We start from the raw sequence: 22,084 nt of genomic DNA, 5'->3' as shown, positions 1-22,084 counted from the left end.
AAGCACGTGGAAAGTACAATACAACAGAGTTGGCACACATGTTCCCTGCCCACAAGGAGGGTAAAGTCTAAAGCGAAGCTTATAGTCTAGAAGGGATGGAATGATTCAAGATCTTCTTCACACACCCTCACGTTGTAATAGATGAAGAGCTTGGCTATTTGCCTAGAGGAATACATATTAACCTTATTTTCACCATTTTTCATCTTCAAAATCAGAACACATTGTTGAGATGTGGAATTCCATTTTCCCACCTTTACTGACCCCTCCCAGATTACAGAAATGTCACCTAACCGTCCTCAGGATTGACTCCATAAATCCCTCCTACTTTAAGAAACCTTCCCTGGTTAAACACCCCAAGACAACCTAGTCTCATTTGTCCCAATGGTAATATTATGTGTTTTATTCTGAATTTGTTTTTGACCCAGGGCACATTTCCCATGTAATAATCAACCTCTCTAAAGTATTTGCTCATACTCTACAAAACAGTAGATAATGTACAATTAGTGCCTTGTTATTTGTTTCCAGACGGAACAGAGAGTAAGTTCAGGAGAAAGGCATAATAACAGTAATGGTATTTGTTAAGCATTTACTATGTGCCAGGCATTGTACTAAGCGCTTAGGTGGAGACAAGCAAATTGTGTTGGACATAGTCCTTGTCTCGCGTGGAGCTCAGTCTCAATCCCCATTTTACAGGTGAGGAAACAGGCACAGAGAAGTGAAGTGACTTGCTCAAGGTCACACAGCAGACCAGTGGAGGAGTCAGGATTGGAACCCATGACTGTCTGACATTCATTCATTCAATCGTATTTATTTAGCGCTTACTGTGTGCAGAGCACTGTACTAAGCGCTTGGGAAGTACAAATTGGCTCCCAGGCCATGCTCTATCTACTACGCCATGCTGTTTCTCAAAACTCACTCTATTTAGGTGATTCAGATGCTGCCAGAGGCATTAACCACTATATTATTATATTATTATTGAGCAAACCAAAGTCCCAAACCCAGAGTGAGACTAGTGAAGGTTCCAATCTTACCCCTCAGCAATTTTTACCTCTCAGCAATTACATCCAACTGGTTCTGTGAATCCTCCTCCTCAGTCCTCACCTGCAAGAAGGAAATGACTAAAACTAGGAAAATCCCCAAACACACAGGTGCATCTCAAGTTTGATCACAGATTCTTCCAGATGGTTATCCTACTTTGCCAACCCACATGCCCAGGCTGTGTTCGAAGGCCTCTCATTCATTCATTGTCATATTTATTGAGTGCTTACTGTGTGCAAAGCATTGTACTAAGCGCTTGGAAAGTACCATTCAGCAATAGAGACAATCCCTGCCCACACCGGGTTTACAGTCTAGAATGGGAGAGACAGACATCAAAACAAGGCACCCCTCTGTCTCAGGGGATGCCTTCAATGTTTCTCTATTTGAACAAAACTTAAGGCTCAGATTCTTGTTCTCTGTGAGTACTGGACAAAGTCTCCTTCCACCCCCTCTGATCTCCAATCCCATTTCTCAAAACCCTGTTCTAGGCCACAGGAGTGAGTGTTGAAATTCCAAAGAAAATGCAGCCTTTTCTCCTCCAGAACTGGACCTCTGGATTCCATTTTCTTCCATCTCCAAAAGACTCCCAGGCCTAAGGCAGCAGGATTCAAGATACAGAGGTACCTGGGGGCAGAGAAAGCAGCTTTAAAATATTTTGATTTAAAAACAAAAACACCTTTGTTGAAGAAATTTGCCTGGAAGGATCACAATATAAGTCCCAACATTGTTAGGTAGAGGGTGAAAAATATGAAGGGCAATTATGAACCCCTCCCACCCCCCTACACCACAGCCACACACCCCCCCCACACCCCACCATCAAGACACACACTTCATGCAGACACACACCACTGTGAAAAACCCAACCACCAGACTTAAAAAAGAAGTGACAACTGTGACCGTCATCAACATTCTGGTATACTTTAATCAACCAAGAAGGCATTTCAGATTCTAGCCTGACACAGTAAATCTTTGCTTCTTTTGGTATTCAGATTTACACATACAGGATTGCTGGTGGTGCTCCTATTCTTGTGTCACTAAATCAGGCTGAAACAGTGCAACGTCACACCAAGAAAAATGCATGTGCATAAACCTAAACATATTGGGTTCTGCGATGCAGGACTTTATAACAGAAGCATGATACACTATCTGTGAAAGGAATTAAGACAGGTGGCACTTGTCAATCATTTTTGGAGACGTCACACTGGATATGCATCAGTGAGGGTTTTCCAGGCAAATCCTTTGGCCCATTCTCACTGACTCTCCTCTAGCCACTTCACTGGTCACTACCATGATGCCATCAGAGGACATCCATCCATCCATCCACCTGCTTTGCAGCTCTTTACCTGTTCTTAAAGGATGCTTTGGAAAGGAGGTGGAAATGGTGAGATTTTTGTGGTTTTCTCCATTCTGGGCCCAGTCCTGCTCCCGTGAACCCTGTTGATATCCTTCCCAAAATGGCAGAGCCTTCCCAGGGTGTAGTTTCGCCCTCATTTACTGAGATCTGAAAACGCCATTTCTTTTATTGGCTGGGATCATCTTGCACCTATCCCAGCACTTAGCATGGTGCTTTGGCACGCTGTAAGCACTTCATTGCTATTAGGAGAGGGTAGTGCTAATTGTCTCGGGCAGGGAAGAGGTTGTCAGCCTGGCCTTTAAGGCAGAGAGGTCGATGCCTTGGTGGAAGTGAGGCAAAACGACCCTTAGGGTGTGGGCCTCTGGCTCGGAGACCCCTGGGGCCTGTGGATCCATGCCTACTTCTGAGGAACAGGTGGCTCAGGAAACCAGTTCGTGCTATGAAGAGACCACCTTGGCTTTAGCCACCCCCTACAAATCGACAAGGTGACCCAAGAAATTGGGCTGAAGGAATTCCAGGGAGCTCCAACAGCTCAGAGGGCTGGATCCCCCCAAGTCCGAGGGCTCCCCCATGCTAACTCTGTCCTCGACTCGCTCACGAAGGAAGTGAGTTCATTTCCTTTCAAAGCTGACATTTCATTTTCTCCTGTCTTTCGGGATGACCGATTTCAACACCGAAAACTCCCACAGAACCGACCGGGCCCTAAGTGTCTTCGCTTCACCTTTCCGTCCTTTGAAACGGCTCCCTGACACTGGCAGTGATGGAAAGAAGACTGCCCATGACTTTAGTTTTAAAAGCATTTAATGACATAGCATATATTTAACAGATAGGGTAAAAGTCTAGAGGTACAGTTCCATACAACTGAAAGCCAGTTCCAGTACTGTTCTGACTACAGGCCCAGTCCTTCCAAGTTCATTCCTATTAGATGTAATTTTGATTGTGCAGTAAGATGAAAATTTTTCATTACAATAGTTACAGTGACAGAAATGCACACTATGTATCAAATAGCAAGGTAATGTAGCAAAATTATAACACAGTGCTGTAGCTGACAAGCAAGTAACCATTTGAGTAACATTACTTTTTTCCAGTAAATGCTTCAGTTCCACTTTTACACTTATCGATGATTTTAGGGGCTTATTATACATCTAGTTTTATTATACTTTGTACTAGAATTATCTCAAACATACAATAGAAGGTATCTCGGCAAAAAAATTGAAATTACAGATTTATTTAAAACGGTATCGGTTTGCTGTTTCTTCTCAAAGACCGACTTTTTTAACTGTCACGTTTGATGCAGAAAAGTTTTCCGTCTGGATTAATGACCGGTGCCGGGATGCAACCATCTGTAAGGTAACATGCATCCCGGCGCTCGGATTACGGCATGGATAATACGCTCTCCTCTTACCAAGGTTACAGTTGCCATGGGGATCTCTAGTCGTTCGGATTCTGCACAACCACCCTCCGGAACGGAGGTTGAGCGCGGCTGAGAATTTGGACGTTTTGCCCAGGAAATTTGTTTGAAGCACCGCTGCCTTGCATACCAATAGCACGGGACGCGCGTTAATTTCCAAGACAGCCTCACAAAATTGAGGAACAATTTAAATAGTCAGATCTAATCTACATTAACTTCCGTTATTCAAAAAGAAAGGAAAAGAAAAATAAATCGGGTCCTCCCTCTCAAAGAAGCTGCCCAATGTACCTCATACTTTTGGAACTCAGAGATAAATTTTTGTGAGGGCTGGTTGGTTTTTTTTTTTCCTTTCTGGAAATGCTCTATAAATAAAAAAAAAATGTCAACACATTGAGGAACATTAGGCACAGAGAGTAACGCGTCGGATCTGGACTTGCATGCTGGAATTCACTGGAAAGGAAAGAGTAGTGCAGGGAGTGGATGTGGAGTTCACTTCTTTTTGCCAAAGAGGCTGAACCTTTTCTCTTTGTCCTTTTCCTTGTCCTTCTCCCGCTTGCCGGGACTGGACTCGCTGGTTATTGTGACGCTGGCGGGCAGCGTTTGGGCCCGGCTAGAGGCTGGAGTGCTCTGGGTGCTGGCGGACACGTCCATCTTGTCTGAGGAGATGGCGGTCGTGATGGCCTGGATCCACGCGGTCATTTCCTCCTGGACACAGAGAGGGAATCGGGCGCAATCGGTCAAACCGGCCTCTTAATCACACTCGTGGCAGACCACGGGGGACCCTCTTCTCAGGTTCCTCTGGCGAAGGGGCCCGGCCTTCTCTTCCACCTCCCATCCCTGGCCGTCGGGCAAAACCTCATGCTCTGGCTCTCAGGTTCTGGCTTGTGGAATTCAATGCGGATGACTTCACTCAACCTTGCTTACTGAGCGCCTGCTAAGCGCTTGAGACAGTACCACGGAGTGAGGAGACATGGAGCATATAACTGGACTGTAGGGAAGACATCAAATGCTGAGAGGTTCCAGACTGTTATCTGCCCTGCCCATCTCCTGAGAATGGACACATCTGCAGTCTTTTAGACTGTGAGCCCACTGTTGGGTAGGGACTGTCTCTATATATGGCCAATTTGTACTTCCCACGCGCTTAGTACAGTGCTCTGCACATAGTAAGCGCTCAATAAATACGATTGATGATGATGTTGATGATCTGCTACTCCGACCTGTGTTTAATACAAAACTCCCACCTCCGACTGTGAGAACACGGGCCTGGGAATCAGAGGACCTGGGTTCTAGTCCTGGCTCCACCACATGTCAGCTGTTTGACCTTGGACAAGTCACTTACCTTCTCTGGATCTCAGTTACCTGTAAAGTGGGGATTAAATCCTCCTCCCTCTTACTTAGGCTGTGTCCAACCTGATTAACTTGTATCTACCCCCGCGCTTACAAAGTACCCTAATGATCTGTCTCCAGGAAGGGGACGGACCCCCGGCACCACGGACTAAGGCTCAAAGGGCCCACAAGTCAGAGCTGAAACACAAAATACACCACGGCTTCCTCGGCCTGAACTTACATCGTCTTTGGCTTGGAAAAGGTATTCGTTGCCGTCGTTTAGTCTGAAATTTGAAGGAAAAAAAAAAGGCACGGTTCAGTTTTCCATGACTTAAAAGTAATGATGATCACAATAATATCCATCGCATACTTCACCTGGCGGCAACCTGGAGCCCGCAAACCTTGGGATGGTGCAGGGGGAAGCGGGGGGCAGGTCACAACATCCCTCTTTCATTTTTGGAGACTCAAAACTCAGCCTCCTCTGCCCTTCCCCTACCACCCACACACTCCAAGTTATTTGGATTCACTCCAGACAATTAATACATAGTTATGGTGCTTACTGAACACCTGTTGTGTGCAGAGAACTCTATTATGTGCTTGGGCACACCAATCGATCACACACAATCAAAGCCTTTCACTGAGTGAAAAATAAAACCAACTAGATGGAGTGCTGGTTTCACTGTCTCTCTGTCTTCTTCAGATGGATGCTGGAGAATCAGGGACAGACAAGAGAGGATGGGCTGGAGGAAAATATGGAGGGAGGGAAGGTGGAAGGAAGAGAGAGCTAAGGGGAGGAAAGGATAGACAGAAGGTGGAGAGGGACAGAAGAGAGAGAAAAGAGAGAGAGAGAGAGAGAATAAAGGGATGGTGGGAATAAAGGGAAGGAGGGAGGTGGAATAGAGCAAGGAAAGAGTCTGGGAATCAGAGGACCTGGGTTCTAATCCCAGTTCTGCCACTTGTCTGCAGTGTAACCTTGGGCAAGTCGCTTCACTTGTATATATGTATGTACATATTTATTACTCTATTTATTTATTTATTTTACCTGTACATATCTATTCTATTTATTTTATTTTGTTAGTATGTTTGGTTTTGTTCTCTGTCTCCCCCTTTTAGACTGCGAGCCCACTGTTGGGTAGGGACTGTCTCTATATGTTGCCAACTTGTACTTCCCAAGCACTTAGTACAGTGCTCTGCACACAGTAAGCGCTCAATAAATACGATTGATTGATTGATTGATTCACTTTTTTGGGCTTCAGTGTCCTCACCTGTAAAATGGGGATTTAATACCTGTTCTCCCTCTTACTTAAACTGTGAGCCAAACAGGGGACAGGGGCAATGTCCAACCTTTCATCCATTCATTCATTTATTTAATTGTATTTATTGAGCGCTTACTGTGTGCGCAACACTGTACCAAGCACTTGGGAGAATGTAATATAATAAAAAACAGACACAATCCCTGCCCACAACAAGCTTACAAGGACCTGATTAACTTATATCTACCTCAGCACTTACATCAGTGCTTGACACGTAGCAAGTGTTTACCATAATAATGATAGTAATGATAATAATAAAAAAGAGCAAGGGTCAGAGAGATAATTTTTTCCAAATACAATAAAGCCTGGAAGCAACTCAAGGCTGTTTTTTTTAAGTTTGGAAAAATGATAATATAGAAATCATTCTATGCTAGAATTTTGGTTTTCTATTTCAAAGCTACGAAAACTAAAACAAAAACTGTGTCCCGCTGGCCCATGGTCGGTGGGGGGAACATAGATCTGAGAAAAGAGAGACCAAACCTCCAGCAGAGATCAATCACGGCATCCCAGCAAGAGGGAGACAACCCACTGCTCTTCATTTTTGTGAGTATTTTTTAAAAAATAATAATAATCCCAAGCAGAAACCATTCATATTAAAGGGACCAGGTCTCAACTGTTGCCTGGAAGACTTCACCCAGCCAAACCCAAAGAGTGGCCTAGTAGAAAGAGCCTGGATCTTGTACTTCCCAAGTGCTCTTGTACTTCTCAAGCGCTTAGTACAGTGCTCTGCACACAGTAAGCGCTCAATAAATACGATTGAATGAATGGATGTGGGAGTGAGAGGATCTGGGTTCTAATTCCACCTCTGCCAGTCTGCTGTGTGACCTTGGGAAAGTCACTTCACTTCTCTGTACCTCAGCTACCTCATTTGTAAAAAAAAATGAGGATTAGGACTGTGAGCCCTATGTGGGACAGGGACTGCTTCTGGTTATCTTGTATCTACCCCAGTGCTTAGTACATTGCCTGACACACAGCAAGCGCTTCACAAATACTATAAAAATACAAAACGAAAACAAAACCCAAACTCCCAGATTAATACAAAGCACACAAGTTACCCCACTCCCCCATGACAAGACACCTTAAACATCCCCAAACCTTCAAGTCTCCACAACTTGCTGGGGCCCTGAAAATACAGTCTTACCTTAGCTTGAATACGTGCTTTTTCTTTTTGTAGTCGATGGCTATGTCACACACTGCTTCTTTCAAACTAACTGGAATCTCGTTGTGGTACGGTATCCCAGAAGAAGCGGCCTTTGCGTCCTTGTAGAAGCCCATCTCTTGGTTGTTGATTACACAGTACACGTTGTGCCAAGACCTTCAGGGTGGGGAAAGGAATGAAGAGTCGTTATAGCTTTATTTATTTTGTTTACTTATTTATATTAATGTCTGTCTCCCCCTCTAGACTGTTGAGCTTGTTGTGGGCAGGGAAAGTGTCTGTTATATTATTCTATTACACTCTCCCGAGCGCACTGTAAGCGCTCAATAAATACGCCTGACTGATTAGAGATAAAATGTTCTCTTTCTTCTGGGGGCCAGGGAAATGGGAGGAGGGAATCCCTCTGTTTGAGGGTGAAACGTTTGCCTGGAGGACCCTGTATTGGAATCTAGAGGTGCAACGATTTCTCCTTCCAAGTGCAATTAGAGTTAAGAAATGGGCAACTGAAGCAAGACTCCTCAATGAATGAAAAGCAGTGATGTCTAGTGGAAAAAAGCAGGGGCCTAGGACTCAGAGGAACTTTTTTTTGTTTTTTAATGGAATTCGTTATGTGGTGGGCACTGTACTAAGCGCTGGAGTAGATGCAAGCTAATCAGGTTGAACACAGTCCATGTCTCACGTGGGGCTCATGGCCTTGATCCCCATTTTACAGATGAGAGAACTGACACGTAGAAGTTAAGTGACTTGCCTAAGGTCACATAACAGACAAGTGGTGGAGATGGGATTAGAAGCCAGATGTTCTGATTCTCAGGCTCACGCTTTTTCCACCAGGCCACACTGCTTCTCCTGAGTTCTAATCTCGGCAGACAGCAGACAAGTGGCGGAGACGAGATTAGAACCCAGGTCCTTCTGATTCCCAGCCTGTGCTCTACCCGATAGGCCATGCTGTGCTGCTGTGGGACCTTGGGCAATTCGTTTCACTTCTCTGTGTCGCAGTTACTTCGCCTGTAAAATGGGGATTAAGACTGTGAGCCCCATGAAGGACGGGGACCGTGCCCATCCTGTTTAGCTTGGAACTACAACAGCTGTTAGTACAGTGCCGGGCACATAATAAGCGCTTAATTAATACTACAAAAAAACTGCTCTTCGAGGATCACCATTATTGTTATTGGTGGAGAGTTTCAGCGCCGGCCTGATTTGAGGAGCAGCATGGCTCAGTGGAAAGAGCGCGGGCTTGGGAGTCAGAGGTCATGGGTTCAAATCCCGGCTCCGCCACTTGTCAGTTGTGTGATTTTGGGCAAGTCACTTCACCTCTCTGTGCCTCAGTTCCCTCATCTGTAAAACGGGGATGAAGACTGTGAGCCCCACGTGGGGCAACCTGATTACCCTGTATCCCCCAGCGCTTAGAACAGTGCTTGGCACATATTAAGCGCTTAATAAATGCCATCATTATTATTATTATTATTTGAGGCCGAAGCACTTCCATCAAAGACGGAGACTAGTCCGACGGTGCGCCTGGCTCCCTTACCTGCTGGAGGCTTTCTTATTGTGCGCCTCCCACTCATGCTTGCGATTCAAGAAGCCCTCCATCTGGGCCGCCGGGGCCTCCTGGGTCTTGGCGGGCAAGGTGGCGGCCGTCTGGGCCTGGAGGACGGTCTTGGCTTTGCGATCCGAAGTCGGGGAAGGAACCGGACTGGACTCTTTGGAACTCGTCCTCTGCTCGGTGGCTCCGTTGACCATCTCACTCGTTTCGGCAGTTTCCGCCAGCTGGGAAGAGCGGAGAGAGACGGTCAGGTACACCCGCACCCACTGAGCCACTAAACTACCACGGACTTGGCAAAGGAGGCTGTGTATATAAAGCTTCTTATGCAGATTGAAACAGTACAGTAAAACCATTTCACGCCCCACAGAGAAAACAAACGGAGACATCACAAAGTATAAATGGATTAGTACCCTCCCATTGACAGGTAAATGGGGAAACGGGATAGACTCGAGGTCAGTATGTGTTTTACTGCGCTTTTCCGATCAGTCCGTTTTCTCGAATATAACTCGATGGATTCTCCTAGGACCGAGTACTTAAAAACAGGGGACGACAGAAACAGTCACGCTTGTTATACACACGAGAGAGAAAGTGGGTATTAGACTCCGGCCCCCCTCCGATCTCGGACACTACCGGAAGGTTTTAAGTTACAGAGAGAGCGCATTCCAGAACAGATTAACAGGCCCGTCTTCGGGAACAACACGGGAGCACTCCCCTAGCCAAGCCGAGACCGAACCCGGCATTTTCAGCCGGTCGAATCCCCTCCCGCACCTCCCGCCACAACGTCCGCAACACAAAAACAGTCCCGGCATGCAGAAATTAGGAAGAGGACACCATGCACGATCCATCCACATCTCTGCCCCTCCCCGTTAGGTTGAGGATTGTAAAGCTGGGGGCGGGAGGACACGAGGAAAGTCAAACATCAACTGATCCAAGCCGGTTGGAGAGTTCTCATTAAGCGGATTGAATGGATGTTAGAGGAACTGGAAAGTCACCACAGTCACTCAACACCACACAGCTATTTACCCCCAGACAAAGCCAGGGCCAAGGCTTCCCCATCACTTGCTTGGCTGGTCGCGTTGCCTTTGCTGCACTGAGATCGACATAGCCCAGAGAGCAGCCCGGCTTCCAGCGGTCCTGCCCCATCTCGCTGGAGACGTCTTCGGGAGCCATTCATCCAAAAAAAAGGGCCCTTAAACCGTAACCCTGAGGGCCTTCATCTTGGGACATGGTCTGGCCTCGGCTTAAGAGTTATTGGGCACCTGTGAACCGGGATCCAGGATACACTGGCGGCCCCCCAGGTAGCACCACTGGTGTGCGAGATTAGCGAGTTACAAAAGCTCGGTGGGGCCAAGGCTTTAGTAGGTTACAAACATCCCGCCCCCTCTGAGAGGCAGACAGACACGGCGTTGTACACCACACGCTAATCAGGACACCGCCCACATCGGTTGCCCGGACCCAGAATCACCCCCAAGCAGCAGCGGACAGGACGGCACGAACGGCAAAATTTGCCACCATGGCTAGAGGGTTTCAGACCTGTTAATGACGGCAGCTCCCTCTCGGTGCCCTGGCCAAACCACGGGGCCCAACTGGAAGGGGACCTGGGTGGCCGCCAACGGTACCAATTCCTTGGCCCTCTGCCTGGAGGTCACCTCAGCCAATCACAACTTCCCAGGCCGATAAAGCTTCCCAAGCTACTCTACGTACATAGGGGGCTGGTGCTCTGGAAAGAAATCCCAGGCAACCCACTGGATTTCTCTCTCCCAACTGTGCCATCCCACTTCCTTCCTTTGGTCACGCCAACGTATTGTTCGGGCAAGAAATAGAGACTAGAGAAGCAGCGTGGCTTAGTGGAAAGAGCCCGGGCTTGGGAGTCGGAGGTCATGGGTTCTAATCCCAGCTCTGCCACTTGTCAATTGTGTGACCTTGGGCAAGTCACTTCTCTGTGCCTCAGTGACCTCATCTGTAAAATGGGGACTAAGACTGTGATCCCCACATGAGACAACCTGATTACCTTGTATCTACCCCAGTGCTTAGAACAGTGCTTGGCACACAGTGAGCGCTTAACAAATACCATTATCATTATTATTATTAAGAAACAGAAACTCCACTGACCATGGGCTAGAGCCACTGGTGGCATGACCAAACAGTAAGTAATAAAGCTGTGGCTGAGTTGGAGTGGGGAGCTTCCTATGCTAGGTTGAAAGCTCCCTGAGGACAAGGATCGTGTCTAACAACTACTAGATTCCCCAAAATGCTTAGTACAGTGCTCCGCACACAGTAGGTGCTCAAACAGTACTTCTGATTAAAACGGGATGGTGATCCTGCATTAAGTTTGCACATGGTGCAGGCAAGCTACTTATGAACCTTCTATTTTACCTTTCTTTAAAAAGAAAAAAAAGGGGGGGAGAAAAGAAGAAATTCTGACAAAAAAAAATACCGAATTTCATCAGTGGTCCCTTGGGTTATGAAACCCAGCGACCTCCAACTTGCAAAGCTGACAAATCTGCGACACTAAATAGGTGAGTTCTTGGGCTGATGAACAAGACCCTAAAGTGACACGTTAGTACCGGTACGGGAAAAGTTTACAAAAATTTATTGCTGCAGGTTGCAAATCTCGTGAGATGGTAGGAAAACCTTTGCTTGCTATGGCATGGGTTTTTAATTTGCATTAACATCCAACTGAGATCAGTTTCCGGAATAGGAGTAAAATTCAAAGGGCTTGTGTGACTACAACATAAACCTCCTGGGAAGGCATTTTTGCAGCAGTAATTTTTCTTCTCAGAGTTATTAAAGGGGACAGAAGACAACCCCAAACCAGTATGCACAAATATAATTAATATTATGCAAATAAATCTCTAGTCCAGGAAAACAGAAAGAAAAAAATGAGTAAAATGAATTTTAATGGAAATGTGCTTTAAGCATGCCAACAAACCACACATCACTGAAGACAAACAAAGAAAGCGAATCGTTGTGCTATTAGGAGACAGTTAACACTTGGGAATACAGATTTCCTTCATTGTATTTTCTCTTGGAAATTAGCTGAGTGCTTTAGTGGCCAGTTATTTCTGAGGTACTTAAATCATGACTGTGAACAAGACGACAACATGAAGAACTAGCAAAATGGGGGGAAGAAGAGGGGGTGGAGGAGAATTCTTCTCCTCCCTCCCTCCAATGATTTTCAAAATGCAGGAAGCAACACTGTTAAGGCTTAACTTGGGTCTCTGTACCCAAACTCAGTCAAACAGAACAAGCTCCTTTTATTTCAAATCCAATTAAACAGGCCTGAAAATTGTTCCAACGAGGTTCAATTTTGAAGCCTAGGCAAAAAATAAATCCTTGAGATTTCTCTTTTTTTTTCCCAGACTGCAAAAAGCATAAAATTGATACATTGATATTCCGGTCCAGGGATATCAGTTTTAAATCTACATATATGGACGAGGGTGTTTGAGGGTTTGTGCCTCCTAAAATCTGAAGCCACAGAGCACATTACAGGCTTGGGCTCTAAGGCAGAGAGTCCCAACGTAACACGGTTTCTAGGCATAGACTGATCTATAGCCATATGTCAGCGCCTCTATATGACAGAGAGAGATATGGAACAAAACAAGATGCTACATGACGTTATCCTGACGAAAGAAAAAAAAAAAGACATGCATCATGAAATGGAAAGACAACTTAGGTTTAACAACTGATGAACAACTATCGATCCCGTTTCTGACTCATAAAATTTCCAAATGTAGAAAATGAGGGGTTTTTGGAATCCCAAAATGGGGGTGGCGGAGCTCCCTCCCACCACAACTAGACTTTTGACACACGCTTCCCTTCCCAGCTGGACCTCGAGGTCCATTTGCTAGCTGGGGCTTCGCTAGATGGGGACCGGGAAGATCAAAGGCTAGAGTTCTCAGCATGTGACATGGGAACGGCTAGACTTGTTAAAGACAGAGAAAATACGTCCCGCCAAAACTGAAATCTGCTCAGCTCGCCGATGAAGACATCGCCTCTAAAATCCGGGATGAAGTCACCACCCGAGTAACCGAAGGGGACTCAAATGGCTTTGTTCCCTCGGTTTGGAAAATGAACCTCCCCCAAGCAGAACTGCCGCCACCAGGCAGACCAGCGGGCTATGTCAAAGAGGAACTGCGGTTTAAAAATCGACACACTTGTGCATTTAAAGTCCCTCTTCGGTTTTCTCAAAGAGAAACGTTGCAAGCCCCTCGGGTTCCTCCTCGATTCTAGTAAAGCGGACAAATGAGCAGTCTCTCAAAGCTTCACGTCTTAAATGAAAATCGCTTCCTAATGGCATCCAACATTATTTATTATATCACCATTAAATGAGCTCATCCTTCTTGGAATGTTACACAACTCACCTCACTTAGGCCTTACTTCTAGTTCTTAATCCCTCCCCAGCCCCTGCCCCCCAGCAAGTCCCTCTCTGACAAGACAGCTCAGTTGAATCCATTCCTCAGTCTTGGTTAATAACTCATCTGCTACTGCAACCCTCCTCCGGCCAAGTGCCGGAACCTGTTAGTACAAGCTGGATTGTCATACCTGTCCGATTCTAGTTTTCTTCTTCATTATGGTGTAATCTCATTAAATTTCAATTACTCATGTAAAGGATGTGTTTAGCTGAAAAAGCTTAATGCTATTAATAAAATAAAAAGCTCGCGATGAACAACATAAAATAAATACGTCGCTTTTCGGCAACCGGGGGTGCTGCGTTAAAAGATTCAAATACACATGGATTATATTCAAGCATACATAACCAAAAGGGCTGTTGATGAAGTACAAATCAACTGTGTGGATGAATCAGAACCCCAAAATGCCAAATTGAGAGGATTCTGAAAGGGGCGGTTTCTTTACAGGTCGATTTGAATTTCACAGTCCAGACCTGGGGCGGTCACTGGCTGTCCATCTGCTATTAAAGCTTTTGTAGTTTTGGTAGGTTTGAGAGCGGTAACTAACCCGTGGAGATCCCTGCTCGGCAGGCAAACCGTTTTGGGAAACTTGGTCTCCTTTCGAAGCATCCCTGTTAGGAGAGAGTGACAGAAAAGACACGAGACCGGAAAAGGAAAGGGGAGGACAGAGGGAAGAGGGAAGAGAAAAGGAGGGGAGTGAGATTAATTTCATTGAGTTCACCCCATTTAGAAAAAACAAAAAATAAAATCCATCCTTTCTCCTGTATTCCCAAATACTGAATTTAAAAATAGTGCCGAAGTGCTCAGAATAACATACAGAGCCGGGTTAGGTCCTAATGGCATTTGTTAAGTGTTTCTACATGCCAAGCACTGTACTAAGCGCAGATGTAGATAATCAGGTCCTTCATGGGGTTCAGTGTAGGAGAGAGAATAGGTATTAAAACCCCATTTTGCAGGTGACGGAACTGACAGGTTAAGTGACTTGGCCAAGGTCACACAGGAGGCAGGCAGCAGAGCTGGGTTTAGAACCCAGATCCTCAGATTCCTAGGCCTGTGCTCTTTGCATAGGTCATGTGGCTTCTCTACATCTCCCAGCCCTGCCTCTTTCTTTATCCACATATAATAATAATGATGGCATTTATTAAGCGCTTACTATGTGGAAAGCACTACTCTAAGCGCTGGGGGAGGGGGGTTACAAGGAAATCAGGTTGTCCCACGGGGGGCTCACAGGCTTCATCCCCATTTTACAGATGAGGGAACTGAGGCCCTGAGAAGTGACGTGACTTGCCCAAAGTCACAGGTGACAATTGGCGGAGCCGGGATTTGAACCCGTGATCTCTGACTCCAAAGCCCGGGCTCTTTCCACTGAGCTACGCTGCTTCTCCTAATGTGCAACCTAACCCCGACTCCTAAATATAGCAGAATTGCAGCTCCTTTAGATTCCCACCCTGCCGAGAAAGGACTATCCAAATGATAAATCGGGCGCTGCATTTGAAAAGCGATACAGCCTCCCCCAGCCTCCCAAACCTTCCCAGCCCTGGCCTTTTCTGGAGAGAGGATTTATCGGCACGGGACTTGGGGGAAACAGAGGAGTAAACCAAGGAGCCCGGCTCACCACTGCTGCTGGGATTCGGCTTCCTCTGACACCTTTGTACTCGGCTCCGGAGAAGGAGGCTGCCTCTTCCTCTCCTCTTCCTCTTGCTGTCTGCGCACTTCCAGTAATTCCAACTGTGGAGAAGACATTTGTGGTTAGCAAAGGTTCGCGTTTGCTCCTGTAAAGAAGTCGCTGCTCTTGGACGGCGGCAATAGCTGAGCAGATTGTCACTCAGAGGCTGTTCAGTGCAGTTGAGTGTGTTTTCTTTGTAAGCAGAAATCCACGCATGTCATGGGACTTAGCTGCTGAGGGCAAGGAAATGTTAGGCAATATCCTAACACCCGGCCCTATGACCCATTTTAAGAGCCAATGCCACGCGAAAGACAGACCCGAGGGGATGATGGGCTTCTCCGCTGGCTGGCAAAGTTAGGGGAGCTTGGTTTCATCCCTGCACCATTTGCTTTGCCTCGCCCACCTCTGACCCCTCGCTCGTGCGGTTCCCCAGTCTGGAATTCCCTCCCCTGTCCCAAACCACCAGCCCGTAACACTCCCCCTCCTAAAACCCCACCTCCTCCAGGAAGCCAGAAACACGAGCTCCATTCCCTTCCCACAAGGAGCTTCCACCCTAACGGGGGAAGATAGGCTGGGGGAAATGCAATCCTCTAGCCAGTTAAAAGTCTCCCATCTTTAGAACACCTTAGCTAGGCCCCGGGCTGGCTCCGGGCAGGGGAGGGGACGGAGGGATCAGAGGCTCAGGCCCGAGGCGGGACCCTCTCACCGTCGTCAGCCTCTCCAGTGCCGAGAACCGCTCGTCCCACGTGGCAGCCGATTTCTCGAAGGCCTCGTGCCGCTTGATGAGCTTCTCCACCTCATCCACACTCTGGCCGATCTCGCGGCTGGACAGGTAGGGCTCCTGGCCCAGAAGCCAGGCCTCGGCCACGCTGGCGTCCCTCGAAAATTGGTGCACCTCCAGGACTGAGAAGAGCGGGAGGCGTCAGGGCTGCCCACCCGGATCAGATCCCAGGCCCACGGATGCTACCAATCACGGTTGCGTCTCCCAACCTCTCGGGGACAGGTGGCCGGATTCCCCCCTCCCCACCCAAGGGGATGGATTGGGAAAAAGGGCTTGGAATTCAGAGTGGGCTTGGGACTAGCTCCACTGGGTGGGGATGGGAGAGAAGGAGTCCAGGATAGGGGAAGTGAAAAAGAAAAACCGCTTGCTACCACTTGGCTCTGTACAGCGTGGTTTAGTGGATAGAGCACGGGCCCGGGTGTCAGAAGGGCCTGGGTTCTAATCCTGCCTCTGCCACGCATCTGCTGTGTGACCCTGGGCAAGTCACTTAGCTTTTCTGTGCCTCAGTTACCTCATCTGTGAAATGGGGATTAAGACTAAGTCCCAGATAGGATAGGGACTGTGTCCAACTTGATTACCTTGTATCTATCACAGCGCTTACAACAGTCCTTGACACATAGCAAGCTCCTAATAAATACCATTAAAAAAAATTTTCATTTTGATCTCTCTTGCTTGCAAAAGGCTTTTTTGCTGTGGGGAACTTAGATATGAAGGGGAAGGGAAAGACTACCGCTCTTCCCAGCAGTGAGGAAGGGATTTTAGTGGAGGACTAAGGGCCCCAGAAACCGGACATCTGAGCTGAGGCACTTTAAGGGAAGACAATTCCCGTGCATTTCTCCTAAGCGCAGAATGTCACCTAGTTCACAATGCATTCGTTTTCACACGGTCAACCCCCAATCTAAACGTGTCGTAAATGAGCTGAACGAACACTATGGAGGATGAACAGTGAACGGAGCAGGAATTGGAGACGATGGTTATGCCGGAAGGTGCCCCGCACTCACTGCCCAAGTAAACCAATTCGAGGGGTCCCGGTGGATGGAACCCCAAGAATCATGGGGCTGCTTGACTAAGGGGAGGGGAAACGGGGTTCTTACTCAGCCTTAACCACTCCCATCGGTCTTCCCACTTGTCGATCATCTCTTTTCTCTTTTCCGTCAACTGCAACAGCTTCTCCTTGATCTGTGGGAGAGAAGGAGACCCCCTTACATCTAACAACTGGTATTCCACCTCCTGCCCTGGTTAACTGTTTCCTCAAAACCAGAACTTCTTTTTCCCCCCCTACTGAAGTGATGGGGTGGCAACCTGAAACAGAGAAAGAAGGCTTAAGAGAGCAGGTCAACACTTATCTACCGAAGGGTGAAACAAGGGGGCAGTCCTCAGAATCCTTTCTCCAGACACAGCCCTCCACCTGAATCACAGCTAACTCCATCGTCGGCTTTCTTCAAGAAAACGATTCCTGACCATAGCCAAGGGCACCACCAAAACGCCCAGTACCTCCTCTGACGCATAGTGTTTCCTTGCCAACAGTGATTTTCCCAGCTCGATGCAGGTAGTGAAGCTGTCATTCCGGGCGTCAATTTCCGCTTTGATACCTTGGTGGTTGTTCATGAGCAATTCCACAGATGACACATCCCTGGTGAGGACAGGACAAGAGGTTGGGATTTCATACTGAGGTATCAGATAGTGCTGCTGCGAACAGAACGCTGAATGTTCAACGGGAGAAGGCCTTCAAGTAAAAATACACTACGGGGATGATAGTGATTGCTATTTTGCCACTGTCATCTCTAGAGGCACGACCCTGGTGAGCTGAGAAAAAGCCAGGAAAGACGGCTGGGGAATACCAAGAAAATTCGGAAGTACCGACTCAGTCATTCTGGATAATTCAGACAAAAGCTAGCTTCGATGTTAGTTTTTGGGGGGTTTTTTTTGGCTTTGAGTGGTCCAGATTGTAGGCGTGAGGCCTCAAAATTCTACTTGAACCAGCCTCCATTTTCTCCATTAAATTTCACTACAGCTCCTTCAGAGCAGGATCGGGTCTTAAGCCTCTCACATTCCCCTCATACCTGGTTCAACGGGTCATGTGATGTTGACTGAAGAAAACAGAGTTTATGATGACCAAGTTAGAGTGTTGTATCACTACCTGCTCTAGTCTCAAGAGTAGATTGGGGAGGGGCCCAATCCATTCCACAAATGAGCCCTCTCGCCCGGAAAATCAGAACTTTTGCTAAGTACAAAGAGACTATTACGGCAAAAGCTCCTTCCGGCCAGCAAATGTGCCTCGGCTTCTGATGTACCTTCCAAAGTGTCCAATACAGTGCATTGCGCTCAGTAGGTGCTCGGTAAATAGTGTTATACTGTCGCCCCCGGGAAGCTGACCATCACTGGCCATTCCCAAAACTGTGCTCCTATCTCAGTGTTTCTAGTTGATAGAAATAAGAATAATAATAATCCCAATGATAGTAGAAATAATTGTGGTACCTGTGGGTATTTTTAAGTGGTATTTATTAAGCAATTACTATGTGTCAAAAACTGTATTAACTGCTGGGATAGGTACAAGTCAATTAAGTTGGATACGGTCCCTGTCCCACAATGGGGCTCAGTCTAAGTAATAATTGTGGTGTTTAAGCGCTTACTATGTGCCAGGCACTGTACTAAGCGCTGGGGGGAATATAAGCAAATTGGGTTAGACACAGTCCCTGCCCCACATCGGACTAACAATCTGAATCCTCATTTTACAAATGAGGTAATTGAGGCACAGAGAAGTGAAGTGACTTGCCCAAGGTCACACAACAGACAAGTAGCAGAGCCAGGATTATAACCCATGACCTTTTGATTCCCAAGCCCGTGCTCTCTCTACTAGGCCTTGCTGCTTTCCCCTACGCCAGCCCTGATAGGCATTTATTAATGTGCCCAGCACTGTTCAGAGCCCTGGGGTCGACATGAGATAATCAGGTTGAACAAGGTCCCTGCCTTGCCCTTCACCAACCCCAGTGAGGCACGGCTCACCGTCACCCCTGCCGTGCTCTCCTCCTCAGGAGCCGCACTGGGGGTCAAGGGGACGCTCCCTTTCTGAGGCTTAGCACTCTTCCCTCACGGCTCTCCTCTTCCCTCAAGGCGCCTTACCGCGGCTTCTCCTGGGCTTCGATCTGCCGGATGACATCCTCCATCCAGAGCATGAGGTCGCGCACCAAGCTGAAGAAGCGGAATTTGTCTCCCGTGTCCACCAGCCGGGCCCTGCGGCCCTCGCAGGCATCCAGGAGGGCTTTCCAGGCTTCCAGGACCTCATTCTCCCGCTTCTGGATGTCATCCGCCTTGTCTCCAGCATAGGCGGCCTGGAGCCGGGCGGCGTCTTCCTGCAGCTGCCGCACCTAGGGCATAAGATGAGAGAAGTTAATGCCTGCCTACCTTAGGTTCTGGGTACCGCCCCACCAGCCACCCCCATCCCCCCGCGCGCCCTCCTTTCCTCCCTCCTGCTCCGAGATTCCTCCCTCTCCCAGGGAGCATTGGCAAAGTCCCAGGAAACTCCTCCTGTCAGATCAAAGGGGTGGAGCAGGGAGAGGGGAGGGCAGCATTCAGACTTCAGAATGGGATCTTTTTTTATTTTTAATGGTTCTTATTAAGTGCTTACTAAGTTCCAGGCACTGTACTAAGCACTGGGGTAGATACGAGCTAATCAGGTTGGATACAGTCCATATCCCACATGGGGCTCACAGTCTTAATCCACATTTTATAATAATAATAATAATAATAGTTAAGGTATTTGTTAAGTGCTTACTTTGTGCCAGGCACCGTTCTAAGCACTGGGGTGAATACAAGCAAATTGGGTTGGACACAGTCCCTGTCCCACATGGAAACAGGGTCTCTATCCCCATTCTACAGATGAGGTCACTGAAGCCCAGAGAAGTGAAGTGACTTGCCCGAAGTCACACGACAGACCAGTGGCAGGGCTGAGATTAGAACCCAGGTTCTCCTGACCCTCAGGCCCTTGCTCTTTCCACTAGGCCACCTCTGTGAGGTGGGCGAGTTTCCGAGAGGCTAGGGATTCAACTGGTTGATTGGGTACACAGAGAACTGACGTCCCTCAGGGTAGGACCAAGATTGCCAGAGCATTTCAGTGTCTCCCTGCCCCGAAGCTCATGGTGTGACCTCGCCCTCCCTGGTATCAGGGCACACTGTGGCATTGGGTCTGAACACATTAACCGTGTTCCTGGACAATTGATAGGTCTTAGTATTGGACTGCTGCTTCGCAGTGGTGATTCCATGAGAGAATGCAGTATATTTGGAGGGACAAGACTTGCCCCCGAGCCTGCCAAAGGCATAAACCCCCAATTAAGGCAAGCGAGAAGGCAGCTCTGGGTCAGAGCTGGTCCATGACTCTTTGGCATCAGGTGTACACGGCCTACCTGGGCCCTGTGCTGGAAAGTGGAGAGACAGACAGACAGACAGACACAGAGTCTGTTATATGGTACTCTCCCAAGCACTTGGAACAGTACTCTGCACACAGTAAGTGCCTAATTAATATGATTGACTGCCTGACACACACTTGCTCTCTCTCCCCCCACACTTCCCCATCCAATATATGGACAGCAATTCTCAGTGGACCCTGATGCCTGGACAATGCTTCCCACAGGCCAGGTTACAGCACAGAACCATTGCCCTCCTGCAGATAAATAGCACCAATGGGCCCCTCCAGAATCCAGGTCATGCACTGCGCTACCACCATCCCATCCCAGTTGGGCTAGGCTGATGCCGACTGCAAGTGGGTGCTGAAGATGGGTGTGCTATCTGCTGGCTGCCACTATAAGTCAGAATAAAAACCTCAAAGACGAGTAGAAAATAAACTCAGCGCTTTATGAGCTCAGGATCTTGATGCTAGGAGTTTCTTGCCTCAAATGAGAAGCCTTAACTGGGTAAAGAAACTCTACTAAGGAGACCAAATTGACCTACTGGAACCCAAATAATGATTAACCTATTTACTTCATTCATAATTTCCTAAGGATGGCATTTTTTTTAATGGTATTTGTTAAGAACTTACTATGTTCCCGGCACAGTACTAATCACTAGCCTACTTATCACAAGCTAATCAGGTTGGTCACAGTCCACGGCCCACATGAAGCTTAATATCCATTCTACAGATGAGCAAACTGAGGCACAAAGAAGTGACATACCTTGCCCAAGCTCACACAAAAGACAACTCTGAATTCAAAAAAACAAAGACACCAGTAAAATTACTGGACTCCATGAGGATGAAGTGCTAAAATACCAGAAGGTGAGTAATATTTTTCCTCTACAAAAGATTAAAATTCTTATTTGAAATGCATCTTCTAGGAGGCCTAGAAAACGTGTAGATGCTTTTTTGGAAAAATGATGTATGGGGAATGTCACTGAGTAGCCTCAGTGAGAATCCTAAGAAGGGAACAAATCAAGATGGATGGATCTGTGGAGTCACACACAGGCAGCAAAACTGAATGTGTTGGCCACAGTTAACATGGCCCCAAAAGGAGGGACCTGGTGATGATTTATCATCACAAAAAATGTCTTTCAGCACTAGGTAGCCTCAGACCCAATAGCCAAAGGTCCCAATTCTGCAGTAGAAGATACAGTAGCCAAAAGTGCCAATTTTTCATTTTGAATATGGGGGCGGGAAGCTGAATGGGGATGAAGACAGACTGCAGAAAGCCAGTAGCCACCATCTGGGGCCTTTCCAGCCCTCAGTGGAAGTAGTCAGGCCTGGGTGGACAAGGCAAACAATAATAATAATAATGATGGTATTTGTTAAGCACTTTCTATGTGTGAGATAAGTGCTAGGGAAGATATAAATTGGACAGGCTGGACAGAGCCCCTGTCCCACATGGGGCTCAGTCTTAATCCCCATTTTACAGATGAGGTAACTGAGGCATAGGAAGTGAAGTGACTTGCCCAAGTTCACAGAGCAGACAACTGGAAGAGCCAGGATTAGGACCCAAGTCCTTCTGATTCCCAGGTCTGTGTTCTACCCACTAGGCTATGCTGCTTCCCTTGGGGTAGGCCAATACTTCCTCCTCACCAGACCCCGGAGTGGGCACTGGTGACAGTAATAATTAT

General features: G+C 47.4%; 1 protein-coding gene across 3 annotated transcripts in view; it reads right to left on the bottom strand.

The window, feature by feature from the left end:
• Positions 1-1,940: 1,940 nt before the first annotated feature.
• The window catches only part of SPTBN1 (spectrin beta, non-erythrocytic 1), a 219,942-nt gene continuing 199,798 nt past the window's right edge, over positions 1,941-22,084 (bottom strand). For 2 of the 3 annotated variants that reach the window (XM_038751786.1, XM_038751787.1), the window contains 10 exons: positions 19,124-19,368; positions 17,495-17,633; positions 17,095-17,179; positions 15,926-16,122; positions 15,169-15,281; positions 14,101-14,164; positions 9,127-9,365; positions 7,584-7,757; positions 5,371-5,413; positions 1,941-4,508 (listed from right to left, as the gene is read on the bottom strand). In XM_038751786.1, coding sequence (XP_038607714.1) covers positions 4,293-4,508; positions 5,371-5,413; positions 7,584-7,757; positions 9,127-9,365; positions 14,101-14,164; positions 15,169-15,281; positions 15,926-16,122; positions 17,095-17,179; positions 17,495-17,633; positions 19,124-19,368 — 1,515 coding nt within the window. In that variant the 3' untranslated portion in view covers positions 1,941-4,292. Of the gene's footprint in view, positions 4,509-5,370; positions 5,414-7,583; positions 7,758-9,126; positions 9,366-13,532; positions 14,165-15,168; positions 15,282-15,925; positions 16,123-17,094; positions 17,180-17,494; positions 17,634-19,123; positions 19,369-22,084 lie in introns of those variants that run through there. The other variant, XM_038751788.1, reaches the window with a different exon arrangement.

Source organism: Tachyglossus aculeatus, chromosome 9 (assembly GCF_015852505.1).
Source record: "Tachyglossus aculeatus isolate mTacAcu1 chromosome 9, mTacAcu1.pri, whole genome shotgun sequence".
Classification (NCBI taxonomy): domain Eukaryota; kingdom Metazoa; phylum Chordata; class Mammalia; order Monotremata; family Tachyglossidae; genus Tachyglossus; species Tachyglossus aculeatus.
Note: the sequence above shows the minus strand (reverse complement) of the source record. Positions and strands in the feature narration are given on the sequence as shown.